Raw genomic sequence first — 23,417 nt, forward strand, 5'->3', positions numbered from 1 at the left:
GTGAGTGAGCATGTGAGTAGAGGCCTTCTATATATACAGTGAATCGGAGATACCAATTTTTACCCTATACTCGATACAGCTTGTATTTTTTAATACAGTATCTTTGTTCGACATTTAGTATTACAGTCAAATCCATACTGAGTAAGCGTCTGAGAGTGACTACGGGACTATGTATACGGAGATTTCAATTGTACCCTATAATATATATATATATATATACTTGTTATCTTGTTATCCAATACCTTTTTTACATTTTTTAAATGTCAAACCCAGACAGAGTGAGCGTCTGAGGGTGACTCCGGAAATATATACCGAGATTTCAAATTTGGCCAACGCTGTATTCAGCTGTACGCTTCTCATACAGTAACCTTTTTTGCTATTTAGATTCTGGTGTAATCCATAATGAGCCTCTGAACGTCTGTCTGTTACTCCGGAAATATATTTGGAGCTTTAAGATTACCCCAACACTGTATACAGCTGTATGCTTGTGTTACATTACCCATTTACAGCTTTTCATTTTTCTTGTGTAATCCATACTGAGCCTGTGAGTTGCTGTGTATGACTCATGAAATATATACGGAGATTTACTGTTATCCCTAAATTGTATAGAGCTGTACGCTTCTGATACAGTACCATATATCTGCTGGTATTTTGGGTCCATTTTCCAAAACATGAGGCAGTATGGTGGAAGAGGATGTGGATGTGGGCATGGGGGGCCACCTGGTACTGATGGTGGTGGTGGTGCATCTGTTGGTAGTGCCAAAAACACAATGGCAGCTAAGGCAGGAGGTGTTGAGCCTGTGTCATGGTGTAGCTCTGGAAGGCCTGTAAGGCTCCCTTTTCTGGGAGTAGGTAGACTGCTTTTAAAGCCGGAGCATCAGGAACTGTTTTTGGCTTACATTGCTGAAACAGCCTCCAGCTCTATCACCTCCTTTTCTGAAGTTTAAAAAAAATGCAAGCACTGAGTCGTCAGTGCAGGCTTCTGGTCAGGAGCAACCCCTTTCCTTTTGTCCTTCACCCACACCAAAAGTGAAGGGTGCGGCAGCACACACTTCAGATTACTCCATGGAGCTCTTTTCACATACCATGCCTGGGTTAATTAAAAATGGGGCCCATCATATACTGGAGCATTCCAAATGGGGGACATCAGACACTGGAGCATCATTTACGAGGCCCATGATGCACTGGAGCATTAGAAATGAAGCCCATTATATATGGAGCATTATTAGGGCCCATCATACACTGGAGCATCATCCATGAGGCCCATCATATACTGTAGCATTCCAAATGGGGGACATCAGACACTGGAGCAGTATTTACGGGGCCCATTATACACTGGAGAATTAGAAATGGAGCCCATTATATATGGAGCATTATTAGGGCCCATCATACACTGGAGCATCATCCATGAGGCCCATCATATACTGGAGCATTCCAAATGGGGGACATCAGACACTGGAGCAGCATTTACGGGGCCCATTATACACTGGAGCATTAGAAATGGAACCCATTATATATGGAGCATTATTTGGGCCCAAAACACACTGGAGCATCGTCCATGGGGACCATCATATACTGTAGCATTATGTGGAGCTCATCATATACTGTATGGAACATTATATGTGACCAATTATTCTGTATGGAGAAATATATGGGGCTCATTATTCTGTATGGCGCACAATGTGGTGACCAAACTGTATGGAGTAATATACTGTCCTTTTTTTGAGCTATTGTACAATTTACAATAGATCAGTCATGTCATGTAAGCAGTGAAGTATTTGTCATTGTACTATACCTATATTTCTGTGCCGTATCGGAGCATCATAAGTTGTGGTATGTGTTAAAGGGGCGCACTGACACTCTTTGGCCCAGGGCACACGAAAACCTGGAGCCAGCCCTACCCCCCCACAACCTTAGCCAAATAACCCCCTGTTTTCAATGCGTAACTATTATTATGAAGTAAATTAAGGTTGACAAGCTTCAGTAATAAGAATTGATGTTTTTTGCATTGAAATGGGCACTGTAGGTATGTTTACTGTCCTCCACTCCCTGCCGACTTTGCTTCCCCATTGACTTGCATTGGGTTTCGTGTTTCAGTTGGCCTCCGACTTTTCCCTATAGTCGGCCGATTTCGTTCGACCCGACTTTTGCGAAAGTCGGGTTTCATGAAACCTGACTCAACCCTAAAAAAGGCAAAGTCGCTCATCTCTATTTTGGCGCTTTTATACAATAAAAACAATTTTATCTAAAAAATTATTTTTGCATCGTTTTATTCTGTGAGCTATAACTTTTTTATTTTTTCACTGATGACGCTCTATGGTGGCTCATTTTTTGTGGGACAAGAAGACGTTTTCAGCGGTACCATGTTTATTTATATCCGTCTTTTTGATCGTGTGTTATTGCACTTTTTGTTTGGCAGTATGATGGTAAAGCATTGTTTTTGTCTTGTTTTTTTTAAGGGGTTCACTAAAGGGGTTAACTAGTGAGACAGTTTTATAGGGCGGGTCATTACAGATGCGGCGATACTAAATATGTGTACTTTTATTGTTTTGTTTTATATAAAGAAATGAATTTATTGGCAAATATTTTTTTTTCTTTATTTAGGATTTTTTTTTAAATTATCTTTACACATGTTGTTGTTTTTTTATTTTTTTTCCTTTTTTACATTGTCCCAGGGTGGGACCCTTAGTGTTCTTGCCCATAAATGTATTCATAGTCTTCTGGATGCTAGTAATAATGAACAAAGGACTCAGCAATGTCACCTTCAGTTATTGATTACATCAGTGTCTAGATTGACAACAATGACCAGAGATTGGTTTCCGGCAATCCAAGGGTTTCACTGAGTGTGTTTGAGGTTTAAGGAGTTATAAGTTCAATGTATGCAGCCACCTGCAGTGAAAAGCTGGTATTGCTAACACTTTTTAATGACAGTCTCATGGGGAGAGATAATGATATGTAGCTCCTCCCCTTAATCCCCTTCACCCCTTTTAATCCCCTATGTTCTGTTACTGCCTGTCCCGTGCACCTTTACTCTTCCGGTTGCTGTCCTGTACTGTTTCCAAGCCGGTGGATGGTGCAGAGATGTCCAACCTGGCCTGAATCTGTTGCTGCTGTGCCCTGTATCTTCTGATCAAAGATGGCGCTGACCCCCTCTGGCCTTCCTCCCCACACTCACGGCCAGCAATCCTGACTTATCGCAGCCTCCTCCCGTCTCTGCTCTCCTCCCTCCAGTAGCTGCCAGGTATGTGGCCACTGGGATTTTATTTACTGTGCCTTCTTGGGCTGCGGGAGTCTGCGTGGTATGCACTCTCCTCTCTGCCTTCTCCTGCTACAGGGCCACGCGGTGTGCGGCGCTGCCGGCGCCTTGTGACTCTGGAGTAACCGGAGAGCTGGATCTTCTGATGAAGATCCTTGTCCGGTCCTTATCCCAGCCTTCAGGTTTCTCCGTACCGGTGATGGGGTCAGATTGTTTCCCAGCGGCCTGGGAGCTCTTCTACAATGTGGTCATTCCTAGGCTCTGACTCTCCTGAAAGTATGCTTTCATCATTCTGACTTTAATATAACTCTCATCATTCTCCTCGGCTCACGCCAATCGCCGACAGAGCAGGGGAGAATGATGAGAGCTGTCTTCAACACCTGCCGCCATGGAACAGCGCTTACTGTGGTGCTTCTTCTTATTAGCAGCAGCAAGTGTCAGCTGATGGGAGCTGTAGTCCCATCAGCTGACACCAGTGACTGGAGGTAAACTTTTACCTCCGATCACAGCTGCAGGCTCATGCAGTCTTCTGACAGCAACGGAACCGCGGCTCTCTGACCGGCGGGGATGATGTCACCGCCGATCAGAAGCACTATGCTGGTGTTTCCCATGCTGTCTCACAGCTTGGGAAACACCCGCTTTTGTACTGTATATGTTCGGCTATATTCGGAGATTTAACCTACGATTAAATCGGCGAATATTGCAGATTCGGCGATCGTGAGCCAAACCGAACATTGAAATATTCGATCATCACAAGTGACAACAAATAAGTCTTTTTACTGACCTCCGTTGTAAGAGAATAGCAACCCCTGACGAGTGACAATCCTGTAGTTGTCAGCTGTACAATATAACTGACAGCTTGCTGCATCAGCCATGATTAATGTTGGTACCGACTATAGTTGTTTAACCCCTTAAATGCTGCTGTCAATAATGGCTACAGCATCAATATGGTTAACAGTGTGTGGGGGTTCCCTGGTATCTTGATTGTGTGGTCCTGATGTTTGCCAAGGCAATTCATGGCCAAATAGCGACCTTAAAGTCTGTCGGCTATAACGGCCTGTTCAGAAGTTATCAATATTTTGATTGTAAAACTACATTTCTTCATTGCTGGTATGCCACTTTGCATTAATTCCTGAAAAGCACCTGAAGGGTTAATAAACAACCTGAAAGCAATTTTGAATAAGTTGAGGGGTGCTGTTTTTAAAATGGTTTCACTTTTGGGGGTTTACAATATACATTATAGGATCCCAAAGTCTCTTCAAAACTGAACAGGTCCCTAAAATAATAAGTTTTGTAAATTTCCTCGAAAAAAGACAAAAATTGCTCCTACATTTTTAAGCTTTCTAAAATGTGAACAAAATAAAACAACATTTTAGAGATGGTGCTGATGTAAAGTAGACATGTGGTTAATGTTATTTATTAATGTTTTTGTGTGGTATGACTATCTGGATTAAAGTGATAAGCATTCAAGGTTTGAAAATGGCAAATTTTTTGAAATTTTTGTAAAACTTGCGATATTTTTTTATAAATAAATGTAGAAAATATTGACATAAATTTATCATTATCATGAAGTACAATGTGTCACAAAAAAAGCAATCTGAAAATCACTGGGATCCGTTGAAGCATTCCAAAGTTATTACCATATAAAGTGACACTGGACAGATTTAAAAAATTTTTTTTTTTTTTTAAATTTATACATGTTTGGTATCTGCGTACTCGTACAGACCTGGGGGAATCATATTGCCTGATTAGTTTTACCATATAGTGAACGTGTTAAATTAAAAAAAAAAAAAAGAAAACTGATCCTGGAATTGTATTTTTTTTTGCAATTTCAATGTACTTGAACCTTTTTCCCATTTTCCAGTACGCTAAAAGATATACTACATAGGGGTTAAAAGATATACACAAGCTCGTAGAATCAGATTAGATAATTGTGTGACCTATTTGAATATATCACCTGTACAAAAAACACACACAAGTGAAATATAAATACTAAATCTTTTTTATTACATCAAAGGATATGATAGAACCTCACTCCAAGCCAGGATCCCAAGCACATATAATGGGACTATCACTGACCTATAGGACTTGCTGCTAAGACCAGACACACAGCCATGTTTCACTTGTGCATCGTGGTGCATGGGAACATGGCATGGGAACCAGTTGTATGAATTCAGCCTGAATTGCCTAAATCAAAGGTCTCTCAAGTCTAGACCTGGTTCTGGGAAAAGCAAGAAAAATGAGTAAACCATGCCAGTAAAATCAATCTTATTTTATTTCATAATTCAATTTTTAAAAGATAATATGCAAAAACACAGTATCAAGGCTGCTACAGGTTAACATAAACACCAAAAAACGGAAGTGTGAAACCAAAATATAAATAAAACAAATCTTTATTGACTGCATATTAAAAAACATAATAAAATTGCAATTGTGTAAAGGGACTGAAATTGAACAGAATGAACTCCAAGAGGTCTACAAGGAAAAGATCATATCTATGCAAACACATATACTTGGGTGAGAAATATACAATAGCCACATCACATTAAAAATAACAAGTCATAATAGAAGTGCATAGATATGAGTTTACTCCAAATGAGTATTAGCTGGGTCAAAAGTGATGTAAAAATATCAACCAAGTGGTTACAAACCTAACACAAGATCTCCCCAATAAATAATATATAGCAAAATATAAAGTGCAATAGTGCACAAGTAGATACAAATGACAACCAGCAAAATGTAAAGTGCAATAGTGCAAAAATAGACAAGCAGGCTATGATGAATGTATAGATGCAAGTGCCCAGTATGCTACCGAAGTAGCTATATAACCATAGTGCTTCGCATAAATTTAAGCTGACCATCAAAAAAGAGGCATAATTACCATGTAGACCAACAGGGAGAATGCCCCGACGCGCGTTTCACTAGTAGCTTCTTCCAGGGGGACGTATGTATAAATGGAGTGAAAATGCCAGTTTCTATATGCGCAGTAATGTGGCGCTTGAAGCAGCTGTACGGTACAGCGGAAGCAGTGGGACATCACTAGTCCCCGCCCAACTCTGACGCGTCAGGAGCAGGGAAGGGAGGATAACGCGATGGGACGCATTGCCACGGCAACTTGCCCCGCCCAACTCCGACGCGTCAGGTTAACATAGGTTAACATACTGTCTGCTTATGTACAATATAATATATATGTAAATAGTTTTTTTCACCATATACTATTATGGGCTGTCGCTTTAGGCAGTAATTTTGAAAAAGTTTTCTTGTATTATGCACTATGTAATTTCCCTATTATAGGGAGCACTGTATTAGTCCTTCACTTTATACATAATTGAGTACTTACATGCTCACATGTGCACATATCTATTTGCTGGAGGCAGGGCGCATGTGCCATCACCATGACGGCCCATGGCGTGTTTGCATTCCACGGCCGCAGATCATGGCGTCTGATAGATGGTGCATGTCAGCGGCGCACGCACGCTATGTACCAGAGATGCACCCTACATGACCCGGATACACAACGGCACAGGGGCATCAGATCTGTAATTATCGCCACATGTATATAAGACACATACCCCCTCCTCACAGCGTTCGCCTCCTGACGAAGGGATGAAACGCGCATTGGGGTGCTTTTGGAGGACCGCACTAGCCGACCACATTAACATGTAAGTGCTATAAACAAACTTTGTCTTTTAAACCCAGCACCCACTATCAGTTAGTACAACTGCAGCTTTTGTACTGGAATACCATTATATGGTTAATATAGGTTGTGGTGATGTCTGTGTATTATAATGAGCACTAATCTGCATATTGAGTAGGTCAGACTTCTGTCGTTGTTCATGCTATGTTAACCAGTAGCAGCCTTGATACTGTGTTTTTGCATATTATCTTTTAAATATTGAATTATGAAATAAAATAAAATAAGATTGATTTTACTGGCATGGTATACTCATTTTTCTTGGTTGTGGTGGATTATATTCATGAGTTGTGCTATTGTTATTCTATGGGTTTTTGTGTTCTATATATAAATCAATTATAATGTGCAAACAAAGCATTGAGTATAAAATGCCACAAAGAGCATTCGGACCTGACATATTGACAGCGTGGATGCCTGACATACCTTTCGCCATCGCTTCTTCTAGGGCGTATACTGATTTTTGATGTACATTTGACATAAGAGTAGTATATTGACTAAAGGAGCAAAGAACACTGCATATTTGTTGTTAACCTATATGGACATCAATACATACAATGCATTTTTTATGGGGTTTTTTTGAGGGAGGAACAGTTTTATGTAGTTAGTGGCAGCTTTTTCAAGACAATACATGCTCTAATCTAGATGTCAATTTTTACATGTTGTTTTATCTGCATAAACAACAATCCCTTTCAGTATATCTAAAAAATACTTAAAAGTTCACGTACAAAAAAAAACTAAAGGTGACATGAAAACTTCAGGTGTTTTCCATTCAGTTTTCAACACACATAAAAATGCAGTGGGAAGGGAATCACCTGGAGAGGTAAATATAGTGTTTAAAAACATATTTATCAAGTTACACATCCTACATGTAATAAGGTGAAGTTTTGCTGGACATAAATCTAGAAGGAACATCAGTATCATGTCTGCCCTATGTAAACATCTCCTTTAAGCATAATTGTTTGGTCCTTAGCATGAATTTTACTTTACTTCTCCATTTTCCCAATAGAAACAATCACTTTCATGTGCTGTTTAACGCAAACACAATCCGTTAAAGAGAATTTATCACCAGGTTTGTGCTAGCCCATCTGAAAGGAGCATGACGTAATGGCAAAAATCCTGATTCTAAACATGGGTCACTTACTGGGCTTCTTGGTGTAGATTTGATAAAATGCTGTTTTATCTGCTGCAGCTCTGTTAGTCTTCTCAATGATAAGCTTCTGCTATTTAGTCCCCATATTCATATGCTCTGGTTATCCTCTCCCTATACCACTGATTGTCAGCTTTCTGCCTTCGTCCGATGTAGACATTAAACTGTCAATCAATAGTGAAGTGTGGGGATAAACAGAGCTCATCAGTGAGAGAACTAGCAGATCTGCAGCCCATAAAACTACACATATTGCTGAAATCATGCCCCTATTTTCTGACCTGTATTGTGCAAATCTGGTGGCAGATTCCATATAAAATGAAGTTGGCTGATGGGTACAGCTTCCCTGACTCAGTAACACTACACTGAGTTGGTTATAAACTTTATCTGGTTATTATACATTTTTGGCATCGCTTATGTATTGATATAAATATTGCTTTATAGTTGCATATAATACCGTAATGCATAACAAATATTGTTTTACTTTTCCCTTAACCCAATATATATCAGGAGGATAAACAATTGGTTCATGGGAACATATCAGCCAAGAAAATACTTTTGAGCCGTGAAGGGGACAAGGGCTCTTCTCCATTTATAAAACTCAGTGACTGCGGTGTAAGCATCAAAATCTTGGAAAAAGGAAGTAAGTACACTGAAGGAGAAATAATGTAAGAATTATTCTATACATTTCCCTTGTTCCAGATTGCCATGTTTTTGCATTGTTGGTGTTATGTAAAGAACCAGAAATAAATAAACTGACATGTTGCAAGAATGAAAAAAAAAAAATCATAACTAAGGTTGGATGAACCAAGCATTTTAAAAGTTCAGTGTACAGGAGCTAGCAATGTATGAGCTGGACCATGTAAGAAATGTTTACATGCACCACAGCCAAAATGGTGTGCCTCATTTATGTTATTATAGAAATAAGGGCTCATTCCCATTTGCGATGAAATCCTACAAATGCAATCCGTTAAAAAATTGGATTGAATTCGGACCAATGTTATTCTATGATTGTGTCTTCATCTGCGTCTTTTTTTCTGCTCGGATCGGATCATGATTGGACTGGAAAAAAATTGCAGCATACTGCGATTGTAATTGGTTTTCGGATCGCATCCCGCAATAGAAGTCAATGGGTGCAAGAAAAAAATAACACAGCACTCGAACCATGCGAGTGCTGTCTGATTTTTACACACTGATCGCATTTGAAGCCAACAAATCATATGCCGATACAGTAAAATCACACTGACAGGTTAGAAGAGAATATATATACACATGTCAGTGACACACACACACATATATATGTATTTATATTAAATGGATAGATAGAAGAAAAGCCGGTAATTCAGCAGCCGCGGTAGTGTAAAATCACAGCAGGAGCAAACAGGATAGAAGAGATTGATTACATACAGCAAATATAAATAGAATACGTAGATATATGGATGTATGTGACAAATACAATTAGTACAGTGTGTGCAGCTTACTGTTCATGTATTTAATTAATAAAAGATTTTTGGGAAAAAAATGGCATGGGCTCGGGCACAATTTTCGTAACCAGCAGAGGGAAAGCCGACGGCTGGGGTCAGATGTTTATAGCCTGGGAAGGGAGTAATACTCATGGAGCTTCCCAGGCTATTAATGTCAACTCAGAACTGTATATTTAGCCTTTACTTGCTATTAAAATGGGGAACCCCAAAAAAATGATGTGGGGTCCCCCTATAATTAATAACCAGCAAAGGTTATGCAGACAGCTGCAGGCTGATATTAATAGCCTAGTAAGGGGCCATGGATACTGGCCCCCAGGATAAAAACATCAGCTCTCAGCTGCCCCAGAAAAGGCGCATCTCTAAGATGCGTCAATTCTGGCACTTAGCCTCGCTCTTTGCACTTGCCCTGTAGCGGTGGCAAGTGGGGTGATAGTTGGGGGAGGTTGATGTAAAAAAATAGACACATATGAGATATCAATACAAAGGAGCCCTACACAAGTCCTTTAAAATCTCAGTTCTATTTAGTGACTCTGCCTTATAATTTGACTTAATGATGTGACTGAAAAGTATTTTCATGCGATCAGTCACAAACCTTTTCTCATTTAAATGTCCAATTCTAATTCTTAATATCTTAGTATTAGAGATGAGTGAATTTGTTCGGATTTTGGCCCCCAAATCTGATTTTGACATATTCGGGCCATATTCGAACACTATTATTCGTGCTGAATGTTTGTCTTATGATCGGTTCCGAACGTATTCGGTAATTTCTACTCCCATTGACTCTAATGAAGTTCGACGAATATTGCAAAAACAATTTTATTCTGAACCGAATCCAAACAAATTTGCTCATCTCTACTTAGTATTAGATATCAGTTAGGAGTCATACACACAACTATATAATGGCTCCATACAATTTCCAATTGTATGGAACCATAATTCCACATTCATAAATCTAGAGAGCTCTACTTTAGATTTTTGTTTTCAAATCATATGGAGGCATTCAGAGGTTAAAACAGAGAAATATCACACGGAGAAGAATAGGGAGGTAATAGATCTATTGCTAGTGTTTCTCTGGAGCGTTTGCATAATACACTATAGATTTGCAGAACAAATATTATGTACATTTTGAGTAGTGAACACATACAAACATCACTGCAGCATGCACAGCACATGCTCACTCAACTCTGTTGTATATACACACACAGCTCCGCTACAAGCACAGGAAGCTCTACTACATACACAACTCTGCTACTTGTGCGCACACAACACTGCCACACAGACAAACATACTTATCACTGCAACATCAACACACACACACATCTTTGCTACAGCAACACACACAGGGATTGGCTACATCAACAGACATAGCTTTACTACATCAACACACACATACCTAATGGGACATCAAAAAACAAGCACACCTCTGCTGCAGCCTACACACTGTATATACTACCACATTTTGAAATTTCTTCCAGTTAATGGATTGTTCACAATAGCTGAAAGGTCTCCACAGGTCTCCACAGATGGGACCAAAAGTGGTCAGGTGCTGAAGAAGGCCAGAGCTGTGAGGAAGGTCTGTGACTAGCGCCACAAGATCCGTAAACAGCGCTAGTAGAAGATTTATATTTAGCGCCAGAAGAAGTCCGAAGGTGCAAGGACGTAACCTTCTTGAGGGTGCTCAATGTTGAACTAAACTGGGTCCGTGAATTATGCAGGAAATGTGAGAAATCGGAGGAGAGCTATGGAGCATAAGAAAAACTGCTGCAGCTACCTCAGAACCAAATCCTGCACTCGAATGAGAAACAACAAGAGAAGGGGTATCCCCCTCCTAAAGAACAGCGATACAGGCCTAAGCACCTACCAGACAAGCACAGAATTGAATGTGGGACTTGTGGAGGATTAGGACACATGTCAAGGAGTTGCCCCATGCGAGACAGTCAGCAACAACTGGCCGGTAAACTAATGAGCCCTGCGGTCTCCCTGACCGCGGGACCCATCAAGCGGGACCCATCAAATAGAGGCCTGAAGACTCTGATGATGCTGTTTCTGAAGGTCCCACTATGTGGGCTAAGTTAAATGGACAGAGGATTTGTTGCTTAATGGATACCGGGTAAGGCCGGTTTCACATTAGCGCATTTTCAGCGCGCGCACGGCCGGGGGTAGCTCCACCCCCGAGCCGGCTCTCTGCCCGGCGTGCCCGCCCCTTGCTTGTAGCGCCGCCTACTAGCGGACAGCGGCGCCTGCGATCGGCGCACCCTATCTTTAGCATAGGGTGCGCAGATCGTGCGCAGGCCGTGCGCTAGTTGCGCTTTGACCTGCGCTGCGCACTTTTGACGGTGCGCCGTGCGCGCCAAAATCCGAAAAGTTTGATTTTGGCGCGCACGGCGCACCGTCAAAAGTGCGCAGCACAGGTCAAAGCGCAACTAGCGCACGGCCTGCGCACGATCTGCGCACCCTATGCTAAAGATAGGGTGCGCCGATCGCAGGCGCCGCTGTCCGCTAGTAGGCGGCGCTACAAGCAAGGGGCGGGCACGCCGGGCAGAGAGCCGGCTCGGGGGCGGAGCTACCCCCGGCCGTGCGCGCGCTGAAAATGCGCTAATGTGAAACCAGCCTAACAGGTCACCACAGTGCCAGGAGTATATTTCTGTCAGCACTTTCCAAATGTCATGCCGGGGCGGCTGGTCGCCTGCACCCTAGTGATTGTGCGAAAGGGAGGTGTGTGGGTGAGATGCCTTCATTTCAACGGGACAAGCCTACAGTTGACTCCCAGGATGGAAGTGGAGCAAGTCTATGTGATACAGGATAATCTCCCCAGACAGGATGCTGTGAACTTAACCTCTGTGAATGGAGATTGGTGGCCCTTGTTGGTGTCCATGGACAATAAGAAGAAGGAGTACAAAGTGTTTGATGGCTGTGATATACTGGAGCAGATGAAAATAGACTTATATGGGTTTTCTCCCAGAAAAGTGGGTAAAATGGAAGACCTGTTGGGGCAACATCAAGAAGTGTTTACTCATCACTACGACGACTTTGGTTGTACAGAGGCTATCCAGCATGAGATCCCAACTGGAACTGTGACCTCCATCAAAATGGAAGTGGTGCGGGTCTATGTGATGCAGGTGAATCTCGTCATTTGTGAGAGTTAAATAAATAGTGTTGGTTAAGTACCACTGTCTCCTCATTGTCTGCGCTGTTGCATCCAAGTAACCTGCTTGCAGTATCACAGCTACGAAAATGCTTTTGTAGCCAGCCAAGAGTCTTGTTTGAGGGATTTTCATCCATTCTTCCTTGGACAATTCTTCCAGTTGTGTGAGATTCCTGAGTCGTCTTGCATGCACTGTTTTTTTGAGGTCTAGCCACAGATTTTCGGTGATGTACAGATCAAGGGACTTTGAGGGCCATTGTAAAACCTTCAGTTTGCACCTTTTGAGGTAGTCTTTTGTGGATTTTGACGTGTGTTTAGGATCATTATCCATTAATAGAAGACATTCTAGTTTTTTTTGCCTAAAATACAAAGTAAATGTGTCACGTGTCACTCGCACACCAGAAGACTTCATCCACATCAAATTTATGTTAAGAACCTATAACTCTGCCCTTCACCTCGCCAAACAGACTTACTACACCACCCTGATCTCCTCACTATCCAACAACCCCAAGAACCTTTTTGACCCTTTCACTCCCTCCTCTGGCCAAAAGCACAATCCCCTATCACAGACATTTGAGCTGATGACCTGACCTCCCACTTTAGAGAGAAGATAGATAATATCCAGCAGGAAATCTGCTCCCAGCCACCAGGTGTCATGACTCCCTTCCCTGCCTGCATTTCCCCTGGCTCACTCTCCACATTTGATCCAATCAAAGAAGTAGAAGTCTGCACTCTTCACGTCCGACTGCATGCATTACTGACCCCATTCCCTCACATCTCCTCCAGTCTCTTTCTCCATTCATCACAACTTGCCTAACTACAATCTTTAATCTCTCCCTCTCCTCGAGCATTTTCCCCTTCTCCTTTAAACACTCTATCAGTGTTGCATTATTAAAGAAACCCGCTCTTGACCCATCTTTTAATAATCTTTATTTTTACATAGTGCTAACATATTCTGCAGCGCTTTACAGTTTGCACACATTATCATCACTGTCCCCTGTCATGAACTCATTTTCTGCTCCACCAGTTGAGAGTTCCCCTTCTGTTCTCCCTCTGGTGGTGACAGGAGGTAGTGCGGTTGGTTTAAGTGGTAGTGATGTGCCACCTGATGAGGAAGATAACGATTGGATCTCTGGAGTATCAGACTGGATATAAGACAGCCGACGCCCTATCCGGGTGCTGGTGATTCAGTCTGCTTCTCAGGTCCTGGACTTCAATTCTCTTCCAGTCTTCTCAAGTTAAGTTTGTTTTTTGCTAATGTTCACACTTGCGCTTGTTGGTCAATTCAGTTTTTTGTGTAATCAGCCTGCCCCTGCTGGGGCTATGCTGAAATTCCACTCCTATTAATCAGTATTTGCCAATCTGCTTTTTGTCCCTTTTTAGATTGGCCTCTTTTTTGCTCTGTCTCAGAATATTTCAGAGTGCTGATATAGGTTTAGAAGTCTAGTGACTTCAGGGTTAATTTTGCTATCAGAAGTGTTGGACAATATTTTTGTAGGTTTTTTTTGGCAGATTGCAGACAGTGTCTTTCCTTTTCTGTCCTTTTTAGTTAGCCGGTCCCTATCGTTTGCTCAGCCTATTTTCCTGCCTTTGTTTGTATTTTTATCTTGTGTCACCGTCATTACATGTGGGGGGCTGTCTTTCCTTTGGGGTCTGCTCTGGGGCAGTTAGTTTTCCTCTTTTCCTGCTTTAGGCTTATGTAGTTCTCCGGTTGTGATGAGGCGTCTAGGACCAACGTAGGAACGCTCCACGACTGCTGCTAGTTGTGCGGGTAAGATCTGCAATCTGCATAGTTACCAACTTCTCTGGTTTTCTGAGACTTAGCTTGTGGTCTTTTTTTCCTCCTCGGTTTCCCATTCATAACAGAATCACCAGCCATACCACAGATTCTAGGGTACTCAAAAGCAGGAAAGAATTGTTAGAGAAAGGAAAAAAAAAGTGTCAGAATTTTTTTTTGCATGTATTTTTCCTCTTTTTCTCTGGGGCCGTAGGAGAATTTTTTTCCTAATGGAGATTAAGCAACTGTCTGATCATGTGGAGCAGCTTGCTGCTGAAGGACAGGGAATTTCCACCTACCTTATTCAGTCACATGCTGCTGAACCCAAGATTCCAACTCCTGATGTGTTTTCTGGGTATCGGTCTAAATTTCTGAATTTTAAGAATAATTGTAAATTATTTCTTGCTTTGAAGCCTAACTCATCGTGGATCTCTGTGCAGCAGGTTAAAATTGTCATCTCCTTGCTGCGCGGCGATCCCCAGGATTGGGCTTTTTCTCTGACACCTGAAAATCCTATTCTGCCTAATGTGGATGCATTTTTTCAGGCCTTGAGGTTGTTGTATGATGAACCTAATGCCGTTGATCAAGCTGAGAGAACCCTGTTGGCATTAAACCAGGGTCAGGATCCTGCATAGTTGTACTGTCAAAAATTCCGAAAGTGGGCGGTCCTTACTACATGGAATGATAGTGCATTGGCAGGTCTCTTTCGGAAAGGTTTGTCAGAGACCGTAAAAGATGTTATGGTGGGATTTCCTGTTCCCTCTGGTCTGGATGGCTCTATGTCATTAGCCATTCAAGTTGATCGGCGTTTTCGTGAACGTAAAACTACACGGGAGGAGCTGCCACCTTTTGAACAAATGTCTGAACTTATGCAATGTGATGGGGTGTTGTCTAGGGCACAACGTCGGGAGTTTTTTCTGTGGAGACGCCTCTCATACTATTTCTGTCTGCCCTAAACAAGAGAAACGTTTTGCACACACATTTGCTGTGGGCAGTATACAACCTAAGTTCCTTTTGGCAATTACTCTGATCTGCTCCTTGTCCACATTTTCCACTAAGGCTTTTGTGGATTCAGGAGCAGCTCTGAATCTGATGGATTTGGACTTTGCTAAACGTTGTGGTTTGTCCATGACGCCTCTGCAGATGCCCATTCCTTTGAGGGGTATTGATGCCACTCCTTTGGCGGAGAATAAACCTCATTTTTGGACCCTGGTGATAATGCGAGTTGCCCCAGACCACCAAGAAAATTGTAAATTTTTGGTGCTGCATAATTTGCATGATACTATTGTTCTGGGGTTCCCCTGGTTGCAAACTCATAACACAGTTTTGGATTGGAAATCTGTGTCTGTGGTGAGTTGGTGTTGTCAGTGTGTTCTTAGGTACGTTCCTGTTTTCTCCACCTCTCCTCAGTCTCATGATATTCCTGATTATCTGGCTGATTTCTCTGATGTTTTTAGTGAGAGTAAGTCTGCGTCTTTGCCTCCTCATAGGAGTTATGACTTTGCAATTGAGTTGATGCCTGGGTGTAAATTTCCCAAGGGTCGGCTTTTCAACTTATCTGTACCCGAACATGATGCTATGCCATCCTATATTAAGGAGTCGTTGGAGAAGGGTCATATTAGACCATCCTCGTCACCATTAGGCGCTGTTTTTTTTGTGGCCAAGAAAAATGGTTCATTAAGACCGTGTATTGATTATCGTTCCCTTAACAAGATGACGGTTAAATATCAGTACCCGTTACCTCTGATGTCTGATTTATTCTCCAGAGTTAAGAGTGCCTGCTGGTTTACTAAGCTTGACCTCAGGGGGGGCATATAATCTTATTCTCATCAAGCACGGGGATGAATGGAAGACGACGTTTAATACTGCGGAGGTACATTTTGAGTACCTGGTGATGCCTTTTGGGCTCTCTAATTCCCCTTCTGTCTTCCAATCCTTTATGAATGATATTTTCCGAGACTTTGTGGATAAGTTTTTGATCATCTATCTGGATGATATTTTGATCTTTTCTAGTGATTGGGATTCCCATGTGGAACATGTCCGGATTGTGTTCCGGATTTTGAGGGAGAATTCCCTGTTTGTTAAGGGATCGAAGTGCCTCTTTGGTGTACAGAGGATTTCATTTTTGGGATTTATTTTGTCTCCATCGACTATTGAAATGGACCCGGCCAAGGTACAGGCCATTTATGATTGGGTTCAGCCTACTTCTTTGAAGGCTCTCCAGAAGTTTTTGGGTTTTCCTAATTTCTATCGTAAATTTATAGGTAATTTTTCTAGTATTGTCAAACCACTGACTGATCTGACCACGAAGGGAGCTGATGTGCTGAATTGGTCTCCTGAGGCTGTCTCAGCATTTCAGGAGCTTAAGCAGAGATTTACTTCAGCTCCAGTTTTACGGCAACCTGATGTCTCACTTCCATTTCAAGTGGAGGTGGACGCTTCTGAGATTGGTGCAGGAGCTGTGTTGTCCCAAAATGACCCTGTGACTTCATTTCTCGAACCTTTTCCCCATCTGAACGCAACTATGACGTGGGGAATCGGGAATTGTTGGCCATGAAATGGGCATTTGAGGAGTGGAGACATTGGCTGGAGGGAGCTAGACATCAATTTGTGGTCCTCACCGATCACAAGAATCTGATTTATCTGGAGTCGGCCAAACGCTTGAATCCTAGACAGGCTAGATGGGCCTTGTTTTTCACGCGTTTTAATTTTGTGGACTCTTTTGTTCCGGGCACTAAGAATGTTAAGGCAGACACCCTTTCTAGCAGTTTCTTTGCTGATTCTCTTAATGTGACCGAGCCTACTACTATCCTAGGTGAGGGGATGAAGCTCAACAAAAAGATGATTTATAGGCAATAATTGTATATAACAAAGTAAGTTTATTAGAAAACAATTTAAAACCACATGCCAAGATATGGGGAAAGAAGGGAGTGGGCTATAGGCTCACCGCCATGATCATAAATCAACGTGCATAGCCAGTCAACAGACAGTACAATGATATATAAGAGATAAGAGGGGATGATGATGTGTCTGCTATAAATAATTAAATCAACATCATATCATAATAACATGGACAATTTCAAATAAGACCCTCATCTCCTTATGATAGTGACACCTGTGTACCCTAGGTAACATATAGCCAAACGGCATAGCAGAAAAAAATTCCTTTCCTAATGGTAAAATTACCTCCAAGGGATAACACAGCAGTACCGCTGTCAGCTGGGGGCTGCACGTCCGCCCCGACGCGCGTTTCGGTCTCCTTCCTCGGGGGGCCTGTGACTGGTAATGTGTTCGGCATTTTTATATGACCCACGGCGGCAAAAAATCAGCCGCAAAACCGGAAATGACGCTCCAGACCCGGAAGTGACGGGCCGCGTTGTCAAGCCAACCGGGACGCCAGTCGGCATCAGGCGGAGGGAGGAGCCGGGGCGGAGCGGGCCCACCCACCGCCATGTGACGCCGAAAGCAGACAGACGTGGCGACGAAAAGACAACACGCTCGTACAGGGTAAGGGCACAATTTTGCCGACACAATTAACCAATGCATAGAGCCAGCTACAGGAACAGTGGATAAAGGTTCAAATTACCCAAAAATGACAAGCTATTACCATGACGGCCAAAATTTATTTATACACTATAACCAATAGAAATACCATAGTAAGGCACGTCAGATAACAACACCAAACGTGGACATACATCCATTATCAGAATCACAGATTATATACATGTACATAACAGGATATTTAATGTCACCATATATATATGTACAATCATATTTAATAACATAACCAAGAGACATAAATCACATAATATACATAATAAATCTGTCAATATAAACCACAGGATTCATCCTTCAGTGTAGTTTAAAGATGATTCCAAGGATGTCGTCACGAATATGCAAACAACTGGGAACCAAATACACCACTGTCAGAGTAGCAGTATCGAAAAATCACTGGCATAAAAGCTAAAAACACAGAATAAAAAATAAAAGGGTTAAAATAAGGATCAATAGCGAAAAACCCATACCTACAATGACGGGAAAAGGGAATTTATATAAATGGAGAATAGCTGATGTTCTCATTGAGTCCAGATGGATGGACCGTGCCAAGGGTCCATATCCACCTGGACTCAAGTTGGGCCAATTTTACAGTTAAGCCCCCACCACGAATATCAACATCAAGCATATCAATACCACGCACTCTCAAGAGGCTACTGTTACAATTATGATATTTCTTGAAGTGGCGGGGGATCGTCTTTAATAGTGTTGCATCCTCAGTGGCCGCTGCTGCCTCTATACCTAGTACATGCTCTCGGACGCGAATCTTAAGAAATCTAGATGTCATGCCCACGTAGATTTTATCGCATGGGCACACCGCATAATAGATCACGTGTCTACTTGTACACGTGATCCGTTTTTTGATCTTGTATTCACGAGAGCCATCTTGATTGACAAACGTGTCAATGCGATCAATATTGGTACAGGCAACACAGCGGCCACATGGGAAGCAACCATATTTCTGCACAATCCTGTCCAAGAAAGTATTTCCAGATTCGGCGGTATAATGGCTGCGAACCAACCGATCTCGCAAATTTCTAGATCGCCTGACAGCGATTGCAGCCCTTTCTGGAAGCAGTTTAGAAATAACTGGATCGGCCCTTAAAATGAACCATGACCTATCGAGAATTTTCCTCATAAGTCCAAACTGAGAGTGGAAATTCGTCACAAATCTCGTAGTACCCTGACTCTTTATTTGTTTATTACCATAGAGAAGGCTATTTCTTGTTGAATGTCTGGCCCTATTGAAGGCTTTTCTAATCATACGGTTACTATATCCGCGTTCTTTTAATCTCTCACCCAGGTCACCAGCTTGTTTATAAAATTCCTCATCGGTCGAACATAATCTACGCAGTCTAAGATACTGTCCAGTAGGGACAGACTGGATCATATGTCCAGGATGGGAGGATTGAGCATGAAGCAGCATATTAGTAGCAGTTGGTTTACGGTAGATATTAGTTTGCACTTCACCATTAGCATCCTTCTGAAGAAGTACATCCAAAAATTCAATATTATTCGCATCATATTTGTAAGTAATAAAGATATTTAATTCATTGTCATTGAGGGATGACATGAATGTTTGAAGGTCATCATTGGATCCCTGCCAGATCAACAAAATGTCGTCGATGTACCGCGTCCACGAAAGGACGCGGCACATCGAAGATGATTGATCAGGCAGGGAGAGGTCTCTCTCCCACAGCCCCAGGAACAGGTTGGCATAAGAGGGGGCAAAGGAAGCCCCCATCGCTGTACCCTGGAGCTGCAGGAAAAAAGACCCCTTAAAAACAAAAAAATTGTGAGTAAGTGTAAACCTAAGGAGCTCGATAATCAATTCCCTAATCCTCACTGGCAAATTAGACATGCCCAGGAAGAATGCCGTTGCCAGAATACCATCATCGTGCCTGATGCTGGTGTAGAGGGACTCTACGTCCCCCGTCACCAGCAACATGTCTTCATCAAGTTGTAACCCATCAATCCGTCTCAATAGTTCACCTGTATCCTTAAGAAACGATGGCAAAGTTTCCACTAATGGCTGTAGCTTCGAATCGATCCACCGATTTACATGCTCTAGATAATTGCCCCTCCCTGAAATGATTGGACGACCAGGGGGCATCTGCGCATCCTTATGGATCTTAGGTAATAGGCAAAAAGTCAGGATCCTAGGTTCAGGAATAATCAAGGCTGTTGCCAATTCCCCAGTAATTACCCCCGACTCATGCGCCCTTTTGATGATATCTTTTAATTGGCTAGAAAAGGCAGACAAGGGGTTAAAGGTAAGTTTTTTATAACAGGTTTTATTATTTAGTTGTCTATAAGCTTCCTTTTCATAAAGTGTCTTAGGCCAAACTACTACATTACCCCCCTTGTCTGCCGACTTATAAACCACATCCGTAAGATTCTGAAGGATGCGCAGACGTCCCCGCTCCTCTCTAGTAAGATTGTCATGATAAATATATGATGGTATTTTTAAAAATTCTTTTGAGACAATCTGTACAAATAAATCAACGCTTGGACAGGATGAAAGGGGGGGAAAATTCTTTGATTTGGAGCGTATAGAATTTGGTATCTTACCTCCCTCTAGAGCATCATGTTCAGTGGATAGATCTTCAAGAATACCAAGAGCTACTTGTTCTTCTTCTGTAGGGAAAAGATCAAATAAATTGCCATCAAAAAAATGTTTCCTAAAAATCAGGGAACGGGCAAACAAATGAAGGTCCTTGATAGCCAAAAAGGCATCAAAGCGTGCTGCTGGAGAAAAGGACAGACCCTTTTCAAGAAGGGCTAGATCAGTATGTGTAAATACACGTTGACTAAGGTTAATTACCTTATTGTTATATCTTGTGGCCACCGGGGAATACTTTTGACGTTTGTAAGGATGGAAAGAAAATTCCCTCTGATTACGTCTGGTAGATCCTGACCGAGTGGCTATAGATGACTCAGACGACTCAGATCTATCACTCATCGATGAGACTGATGTCTGAGATGGAATGCGTCTCATCTGACGGTCCGATACCTGAGCTTTACGCCACAAATATACCGTATGGTTCTCATAGTCCCTACGGTCCCGATTAAGTTTAGTCAATTGAGTAGATTGAATTTTCTTAACAACCGTCTCCAAGGTTTTTTCCAATTGTGAATGAAACGTATTCACCTTCTCCACTGTACCCAAAACCTTTAGTTCATCTTCCATTTTTTTGATATTCATATCCAATTGCGATATAACTCCACTGTTATATTCACTGAGAAGCTGCATAAAAATCTGTGAACAGCCATTACAGGCCTCCTCCCACCTGGACATAAATCCGCTGTCTTCGATTGGGAACGTTGGAATCACCCGTACCCTCAAGCCCCTAGGAATCATTTTAATAGTCAAATACTTATCGAGAAATGTGCGGTTCCACCACAGTTTGGTGATTTTTCGATACTGCTACTCTGACAGTGGTATATTTGGTTCCCAGTTGTTTGCATATTTGTGACGACATCCTTGGAATCATCTTTAAACTACACTGAAGAATTTCTCGATAAGTATTTGACTATTAAAATGATTCCTAGGGGCTTGAGGGTACGGGTGATTCCAACGTTCCCAATCGAAGACAGCGGATTTATGTCCAGGTGGGAGGAGGCCTGTAATGGCTGTTCACAGATTTTTATGCAGCTTCTCAGTGAATATAACAGTGGAGTTATATCGCAATTGGATATGAATATCAAAAAAATGGAAGATGAACTAAAGGTTTTGGGTACAGTGGAGAAGGTGAATACGTTTCATTCACAATTGGAAAAAACCTTGGAGACGGTTGTTAAGAAAATTCAATCTACTCAATTGACTAAACTTAATCGGGACCGTAGGGACTATGAGAACCATACGGTATATTTGTGGCGTAAAGCTCAGGTATCGGACCGTCAGATGAGACGCATTCCATCTCAGACATCAGTCTCATCGATGAGTGACAGATCTGAGTCGTCTGAGTCATCTATAGCCACTCGGTCAGGATCTACCAGACGTAATCAGAGGGAATTTTCTTTCCATCCTTACAAACGTCAAAAGTATTCCCCGGTGGCCACAAGATATAACAATAAGGTAATTAACCTTAGTCAACATGTATTTACACATACTGATCTAGCCCTTCTTGAAAAGGGTCTGTCCTTTTCTCCAGCAGCACGCTTTGATGCCTTTTTGGCTATCAAGGTCCTTCATTTGTTTGCCCGTTCCCTGATTTTTAGGAAACATTTTTTTGATGGCAATTTATTTGATCTTTTCCCTACAGAAGAAGAACAAGTAGCTCTTGGTATTCTTGAAGATCTATCCACTGAACATGATGCTCTAGAGGGAGGTAAGATACCAAATTCTATACGCTCCAAATCAAAGAATTTTCCCCCCCTTTCATCCTGTCCAAGCGTTGATTTATTTGTACAGATTGTCTCAAAAGAATTTTTAAAAATACCATCATATATTTATCATGACAATCTTACTAGAGAGGAGCGGGGACGTCTGCGCATCCTTCAGAATCTTACGGATGTGGTTTATAAGTCGGCAGACAAGGGGGGTAATGTAGTAGTTTGGCCTAAGACACTTTATGAAAAGGAAGCTTATAGACAACTAAATAATAAAACCTGTTATAAAAAACTTACCTTTAACCCCTTGTCTGCCTTTTCTAGCCAATTAAAAGATATCATCAAAAGGGCGCATGAGTCGGGGGTAATTACTGGGGAATTGGCAACAGCCTTGATTATTCCTGAACCTAGGATCCTGACTTTTTGCCTATTACCTAAGATCCATAAGGATGCGCAGATGCCCCCTGGTCGTCCAATCATTTCAGGGAGGGGCAATTATCTAGAGCATGTAAATCGGTGGATCGATTCGAAGCTACAGCCATTAGTGGAAACTTTGCCATCGTTTCTTAAGGATACAGGTGAACTATTGAGACGGATTGATGGGTTACAACTTGATGAAGACATGTTGCTGGTGACGGGGGACGTAGAGTCCCTCTACACCAGCATCAGGCACGATGATGGTATTCTGGCAACGGCATTCTTCCTGGGCATGTCTAATTTGCCAGTGAGGATTAGGGAATTGATTATCGAGCTCCTTAGGTTTACACTTACTCACAATTTTTTTGTTTTTAAGGGGTCTTTTTTCCTGCAGCTCCAGGGTACAGCGATGGGGGCTTCCTTTGCCCCCTCTTATGCCAACCTGTTCCTGGGGCTGTGGGAGAGAGACCTCTCCCTGCCTGATCAATCATCTTCGATGTGCCGCGTCCTTTCGTGGACGCGGTACATCGACGACATTTTGTTGATCTGGCAGGGATCCAATGATGACCTTCAAACATTCATGTCATCCCTCAATGACAATGAATTAAATATC

General features: G+C 42.0%; 1 protein-coding gene across 1 annotated transcript in view; it reads left to right on the forward strand.

The window, feature by feature from the left end:
- LOC141072555 (tyrosine-protein kinase JAK3-like) overlaps nt 1–23,417 on the forward strand; it is a 635,207-nt gene that overhangs the window by 353,822 nt on the left and 257,968 nt on the right. Inside the window, exon 15 of the mRNA XM_073559823.1 lies at nt 8,605–8,737. Coding sequence (XP_073415924.1) covers nt 8,605–8,737 — 133 coding nt within the window. The remainder of the gene's footprint in view (nt 1–8,604; nt 8,738–23,417) is intronic.

The sequence above is a fragment of the Dendrobates tinctorius genome, unplaced genomic scaffold (genome assembly GCF_039654945.1).
Source record: "Dendrobates tinctorius isolate UK_male_01 unplaced genomic scaffold, ASM3965494v1 ptg000276l, whole genome shotgun sequence".
Lineage (NCBI taxonomy): Eukaryota > Metazoa > Chordata > Amphibia > Anura > Dendrobatidae > Dendrobates > Dendrobates tinctorius.